Source organism: Amblyomma maculatum, chromosome 3, assembly GCF_055883805.1.
Source record: "Amblyomma maculatum isolate TAMU_Amacu chromosome 3, ASM5588380v1, whole genome shotgun sequence".
Lineage (NCBI taxonomy): Eukaryota > Metazoa > Arthropoda > Arachnida > Ixodida > Ixodidae > Amblyomma > Amblyomma maculatum.
In genome coordinates, this window is record NC_139346.1 from 217,606,557 (window position 1) to 217,614,293 (window position 7,737).

General features: G+C 46.4%; 1 protein-coding gene across 4 annotated transcripts in view; it reads right to left on the reverse strand.

Moving 5' to 3' along the window:
* Positions 1-7,737, reverse strand: part of LOC146197713 (pleckstrin homology domain-containing family G member 5-like) — a 767,578-nt gene that overhangs the window by 423,074 nt on the left and 336,767 nt on the right. For all 4 annotated transcript variants that reach the window (XM_084599624.1, XM_084599625.1, XM_084599626.1 and 1 more), the window contains one exon: positions 6,783-6,873. In XM_084599624.1, the coding sequence (XP_084455750.1) occupies positions 6,783-6,873 (91 nt within the window). The remainder of the gene's footprint in view (positions 1-6,782; positions 6,874-7,737) is intronic.

Here is a 7,737-nt window from a genome sequence, read left to right on the forward strand (position 1 = left end):
CCACCACCAGTGACCGCAAGAAAGAGTTGGAAGCCCAACGATGCTGGGAGCCGTCTCCGTGGCGTCCCTCGTATACATGTGCTCCGGAGAGGGAAACACACCAACACCGTCATGGCGGATCTTTACAGAAGAAGCAGAGTTTGTTACCTCCTGGCCGTTCCCACGCTATACAAGGCAACAAGTGACCGCGCCCATAGAAACAATACGGGACCAATCAGTGCATCTGACGATCAGTGCGGTAATGTGTTCGATCGGGTGCCGATATCTGAGGGATGTGCCCTTGAAGTGATTGGTCAGTATCTTCAGAAAGTGGCTGGACTTAAAAGGATTTAAGGTCGGTGCAGAGCACGAAATGACGCTCTAAGCCCTGGCTAAACGGCTCATCCAGACACTTTTTCGCGATGAACTCTTAACTCTTGCCGTTTTGCTGTTCCTACCTTTTTCGTCGTGTATTCTCAAAGTGCAATTAAACCCGCTTGTTTTCGTGTTACCCATTTCGAAGCTTCATTCCTTCCTCAACCCGAAGTCTCCGATCGCTACCAAGTGAAGACCGGGTCGAGATATCGCCAGCGTCGCGACAATACACAATGTGCATTCGGTTATCTCCAGTTATGCAATAAAGTACTATTTTGTTCGGTCGGAGAGTTGTAAACATTTGGGAAGGGCGTTTTGAGACAACTCCAGAATTGTTCGCAGCTCAGGATAACTAAGACAGTTCTATTGTTTTTGTTCTTCACAGTGAAGCAGGAAAAGCAAGGTATTCACGCTATTTTTCTTTCAAGGAAGAATTGCCGGGTGCGTATGCGTTCAAAAGCGTCAATTTATCGTCTGTTCAACGGCAGGCACAAACTTTATCAAAGCTGCATGCACGAGGTGTCTGCGGACAGGGACGTTTAATCTCTGCTTTATCTTATCGTCAGGCGATGTCTCACGACAGCTTTCCTCGCTCCGACCATACAAGCGTAATGAAAACCGGGCCGCTTGTACAAACATGTTTCGCTGATTAGGCCGGAAATAGCCGCCGCCTCTGTTCCTTCGCGATAATTCTGACCCTCGTCTAGTAGCTTCGACTGCGAAAGCAGAGCGCCTGCGGCGATGAAGCTAGACATAATAATAATTAGAAAAAATTAATCATAGCTTTATATCGAACAGAAGGAGACGGTACGTCGGAATGTGCCTGAGAGCGTTTGTTTACGTTGGGTTTGACGTTAATGAAGAACTATTTTTCACATTTCATCCGCTTTTGCAATGATCGGCATCCGATCGCATCTTTGAATTTGATTTCGCCGTCTCTTTTTCCATCCTACTGGGTGAGGACAACTGGAGGAGGGGCGAGGAGTAAGTAAGTTGGCGGGTAGGTGCGAGGGTTAACAAGACGGATCACACCGCTTTTCCAGGACTCTTACTGCTAATTGAAGTATGATAAAGAAACTGAAATGGAGCTCACTCACAGCGGTGTTTCTGAATTTGGAGCGTCTAAGTAAACATATCAATGAGTTAGCGCGGTACTGCAGCTCTCGAGAAGGGATTTCGCTGCCAACAGTCAAGAATGACTTACTCAGCAGCCAAGGGCAAAATCATAAAGGGGTCAAGTTACTCAGCACAATCAAGACCGATTTTTGGAAAGAAACGAGCGCTCGACTTTAATGATAACCAACAACGTATTCGCTTCCTCTTCCTTCATCTGGATTTCCAGGCGTACCGTACTTGAACTGAGACAGGACCGTCCTACCGTTGGTTACAGAACTTCGGAACGAGGGAACAGTTTGGGTTGCAAAATGAAATATTTTTCAACCAGCTGTAGACTCAAGATATTTAGTAATCAGCGTGCCCTCTTCGTCCCAACAAGCGAGCGTGCACGATCGAATAAAATATAAGTGTCTCACAGTTGAAACTAGCCGCTTGAGGACGTAAAACTTCATACCACACAGCAGCCAATAGTCGCAGCCGCGGCTAGCGGAGATTCGTTTCTATCGCGCTCTACATTTACGTGTACTGAACGTACGCGTTACTTTCTGAGAAATCTATGTTCTCAAAAAACGTGCATATCGCCTGCCGGCTAGAAGAAAAAGCGCGTGCTTTCAACTACCCCCACATGTAAGGCGGGCTGTAAACATTGCCGTAGACGGATAGATATTAGGAGTGCACCCTTTGAAGTTGTGTGGTAGTGGGCGCCACCATGCTTGGTGCATTTAATTCCTTAGCCCTTAGAACTTTGTTGGTGTTCTTTCCGTCCGTGTGGTTGGCAATTTCAAATGAGCAGTGCACGAAGACGGGAAGTCAAAGTGGAACAGGGAAGACGAAGAGAGTCGCCGGAGAAGGAGTACAGAGTGTCTCACTATGATTGCTGGATTGGATCGGGAGAACGGAGAGGGAGACGGCACAAGGTGGCCGATCACACCACCCGCCAGAAGCAGCGGTTGCTCCGTCCAGGAAGAACACTAATTCTAACGCTACTCTCCCATAGCACTCGCCCTGAACTTCCTTCTACACTTCGTTCTATGCACATTTCCGTAACCAAAGTGGCAAACTTATAGTACTATCTAGAAATTCTTTAATATATATTTAAACACTACTACTGTCTTTTATGCTATTCCAGTATGAATCCTGAGCTTGTATCTTGAAGAGCTGTTCTGCTTTTCCACCATAAATCCCCCAACCGTTTTTACCAGCGTGTCTACCCTATAACTGCATTCACATTACCACAGTTTTTTTTTCTTTTCTGAACGTTAGATAGACGTGGATAGGAACTGTGCCTGCTTCGGTATCTTTATGGAATTATACCAGCACATATCTCGAGCATTCTTCGTGATAGCACAGTGTGGTTACAAATGCGGCGATCATGTTTTCATGGAGCCAAAAAAGGAAACGCTCGTGAGAGAATACCTAACAATCATTAGGGGCGGAAAGTGGCAGCGCGAATTAAGCGAGTTGTCCAGTAACAACGTTCAAAAATTAATTACTTAAATGTCGATTTGTGGCCAGCCAACAAGCCTGCATCTCCGACAGCTCATAACGCTTGCTGTTTTATATTGCCGATCTTTTTGTCAGTCAACCTTACACAGTCTCTCGCGAAATCGACATAATGAGCAGACATATATGACATACGATATATATTTAAGATCGCTAAACTTAATCGCAGCGCTCCATACCACAGGACCACCCTTATTACGAAGACCGAACGTGGGCGACCTAATACCAATTAAGGTCGATCCGCCGGACTTGGATTCGGCTAGAAAGTATCCCGAACGGAATTGGCGGCCATTTGAAGTAGAACGTCACTCGTGGCGCTTGATTTTATTTTTCCAACTAGAATATTACAAATAACGAAATCGGTATATGACCTCTGCCCTGAACAGTGACGTTGCCAATGACGTTGACAGTGAGAATGGTACCACGGCGTACCATTGTCGTGCACGGCACAAGGCTTGCGTCATCCTTCCATGTGCGGCGTTATAACAGCGGCGGCAAACGGCCGAAGCTGCAGTTACGCGCTCTATCGATAATCTACCAGCGCTCTCCGCTGAAGGATCTTATGGCGTCCCGCTAATAAAGACGTGCTTGGTATTGGGCAGGAACGCGGTCCGCAGCACAAAGACCGTTCCGCCGCACTTTCCACGCAGCGGTAGTATGGCGAAAGGCAATGCATGCCAACGTCATGCAATATTAGCAGGTGGTAAAAGGCTGAAGCAGAGGGGCGGCATACGTTTACACACCGTGCCAACTCTTTCATCATAATCATGCTCCCATCTATCTCATTCTTCTCTTCTACTCTCTATTCGCGCCGCTTTGCCGCCACCACATAAACCGGTTCTGGGATAACGCTCCTCGGGCCTTTGAGGGGGTCATCAAAAGGGTTCCCGTCTAAACTTCGCTCTGACAATTGCTTCAAAAACCGGCGTTGAACTGCTTTGCGAAACTTCAATTGCAACTTGCTTCGAGCTTCTTTACCACAGCTCTATGTCGTACTCTGTACATTCGCTCCAGGCCGGCTTCTGGTTCTTGATTTCCGAACTGCAGACATTTGCGCACAGAATGGAAGAGAGAGGCACCGGTAGACCGCCAAGTTAGAAGGCATGGCACACATAAAAGTGCACGGCCCCTTCAAAAGGCACGATGTAAAGATGAAGAAAGTGCCTCAGCAACTTTGTCCCGTGTTATTTACCTGGCTAAAGAGGTCAGATAACGTGAGTTACCGGCATAGCTTCACTGATTCCTTAAAATGGAAAGGAACGTTTAAACTGTGTTCATCGCACATTTCGTGCTGACAAATCTCGAGGTAACCAGAGAGAGAGAGGCATGAATGCACATTACATGTCGTCGAGTGACGAGCATTGTGAGGAGCATGTGGAAACGGTCACTCGTATCTTTAGTCAGACCAGCAGTCAGCCAATTATACCAAGAACTTATCCGAAACTTCAGGGATTCTGCGCTAAAAGAATGAAACAACAAACAGAGAAGCATCCGAAACTCTTCGTCCTCTTTCAGCCCTCGACTGCAGTCACATGTCACTTGCGGCTCAGGGGCCGTATATCAGCCTTCGATACAGGAGCTATTCAGTCGCTTGTTTAGCTTTCAATCTTAACTTAAAAGATTACAAATGCCAATTACACAAAGGCAGATCAAGGAACGTGAAAAGAAATTGTTACAAAATAGGTCCCCAGATCGACGCGGAAGTTTTTCAGGCACGACGCGTACGAGGATCGGCGACGTGTCGAGATAGACGGCATTTACACAGACGAAAGTTCCCCCAGACATCCATCATTATAAAAGCCAAAACAGCGAGAAGGCGAGCGGCTAAACCAACAACCACTGATCTAACTACAAGCTGAGTCCACAAAATGTACACTCGTAATCTGGTTCCACATACGCGTCAAAAATGTTTCAGATACAAGTGGAACTTGCACTTATAACGGGAACTTTTTTAACGCGCATGTGGGACCCGATTAAGGGTGCAGTATTGCCCCGTGCAGGCCAATCGTACGACGAAGAGAACGCAGAAAAATTATGGCATGACTGCTGCCATAGCATTAAAGCTGTGTCTGCATATAATCGGATAATTCCATTGTAGCACAGCGCGCAATACATTCCTTGCGTGCCAGCACCATCGACGCGCGATGGCTGCAGAGCATGCAGTACAGATTATCATTCCGCAGCGATAAATGCACCACTGTAAATGCTCAGATATGTGTCCTAATATTGCCAAATCAGAGAGACATTACGGTCGGCTGCCGAGTCAGATGTTTCTGAAAAAAAAAACTGAAAAAAGAGCCGAGTTTCGAGAGTGCGCAGGCATTGCTGCTCCCATAAGTCTGACTGTCGCGGGAATTATGGCGATAATTAAGCTATTTCCAGGCAGTGATAAAGAAGCTTTATATAATGCGTGTGGCTAAAAAGTGCCAAGTCGTTTACGGCGTAATGATCACACTCATCACTACAAAGCAATGCGCTATGGCGTTCACAAACAACGGCCGTTTCGTGGAATCGCTGTTGACGCAACTCTGGCTACGCATACATAATGTGCGTTAAAAACGAGGCATACACCGCCTTATATCCAAAGTACATTCAGATTTTATATCCCTGCATTTAACTCGAGGATGCAATTCCGTGCTCTGTTGTGTGGAGGATGCGTGTTTCGCATGAAATTAATGTTGGCTGGTTAAGTTAAATGAAGCAAATATTTTGTGGTTTATAGATATAACGCCCCAAAACTACTGAGGTTACGTTTAATGCCGTAGTGGAGAGCTTTAGCCTGCACTTATATCACAGAGTGCACGAACGCCTAATGTTTCGCGTCCATCGAAACGCGGCCACTGTCTTCCGGCCGTCTCAGTAGTCGAGAGCAATCACTGAGCCTTCGCGGTGGGACTGAATATAGGTGGCTAAAAGAAGTAAGAATAGCCACCAAGATGGCCATACATTTCCCTGTCTTCAGAGAGATCAGTCATCGCCGGAAGAAATAACCTGTTCTACGGAGCCCTGCGTGAGACCATCTCGGCGTGCTATACCTGTCGCTTATAGCTATAACTGAGTCGCAGGAGTGTTGATGTAGTGTCCACTTCTAAGGTATATATGTATAGTAAACTAGCGATCCACGTCACGACAGTAACCATCGTATCAATGTAGATACTATTGATTCACCAACTGCGATTAGCTCGCTCCAAACAGTAATCGGGTGGGACAGATCGGTCCCTTCGAGCTGATGAATGTTTTTGTGTGAAGTCTTTTACGGAATAAAGTGGCTCGGATGAAGCGAACAGCAGTCTTATGTTGCCTTTTCGTGCAACATGGAAGTATGAAGGTATTGTGAGCTCCAACCTTGGAAGTTACGCGCAGAGTTAAGCCACCGAAATCATCTTGCACTTGCTGATTCCGTGTGAAAGCCAAGACTCCTTTTAGAGCAATAGCTCCGCTCCATCACGTAAAAACCCTGCTTGGTTCCACCCGGGAGACCTTGAACCTGAACAGACGTCAAACTGGGACTGAGCCTATCTAGCGACAGGTCTCGCCCATCGTGTTATGCTATGGTAAACTCTACCTTTGACCTTGGAATATGATTGCTTCTCAATCACATAGGAGCTCATGTGACAGGCGCGCGATTACGCCAGCTGAACACGTGGTATTAGCAAAAACAACCAAAACAGAGCCATCACTTCTCAAATTTGGATTAACCGCGCTTAACCATGGCTAATTTATTTTTATGCGTGCTTCGCGGTAACAAATCGTGCAGAGCTCCGCGAACCAATTGTGCACTTCAAGTTAAGATGGGGAGGAGGGCATACCTGGGAATACGGCGCAACTGTCGTCGTCCTCGTAGAGAGTGTAAGCACTGCCGTTTCGAGAGCGCCGCCCAAGAGGAGTGCCGGTGAGGTCCTGCGTGACGCATAGGTGCAAAAGAGCAAAAGATGATAAAATAAGTTCGCGGCCAGGAAGCCGTCGAGGCAATACATGATCTAATTAGAGAGAGCTAAGTTTGGAATGTACCTGAAATAATTATTTCAATATAGATGTGAATAATCAAAATAACTTTATTCGCTCAAGCATATACTCCCGCCTCAGCTAGCGGAGCAAATAATTAGAGCGATTAGTTTTATGTCCAGTTTAAGGCTTTAGTATCGACAGCACAAGTGCGGAACTTCAGAGCCTAGTAAAAGTGTCTGACGCTTCCGGATCCACTTGTGGTGATTTCGCAATAAAGAAGAAATCGAAGCGAATTCGAACCCAGGAATTTCTCGTGGGAAGCAAGTACGGAACATCTAACTATCGCCGCAGCATTTCTTGCTCTCTCTTTCTCGCATAGCAAAACTGTCGAAGAGAACACTACCAGTCCATGAATCACCAGGCTGCATAATGCCAGTGCGTCATACCTCAGCGAATTGCAATCATCAATGTCTGCGAGGGACGCACACGCATCCAGATACGGCAGCCTGCTTCCATTGCCTTATATACTCCCTGCCCCAAAGCGCACTGCTCTCGAAATAATGATCGTGGAGATGCGGCAGGGCGGTCCGTCATACGGCTCTTCCAAAAACACAACAGCCTCATCAACATAAATAAATCACGAGGCACATTGCAGTTTTTCTGAACGGGCAAAACCCGAATAATTTGTGATTTCAATGTCCTTCGTAAAAACGTTCTCTGTAATATTTCTTACTAGGGCACATCATTACGCGACACAGAATAAAATAATAATCAATGGTCTATGACGTAGTACGCAGGCGACAATTAATCGGCCAT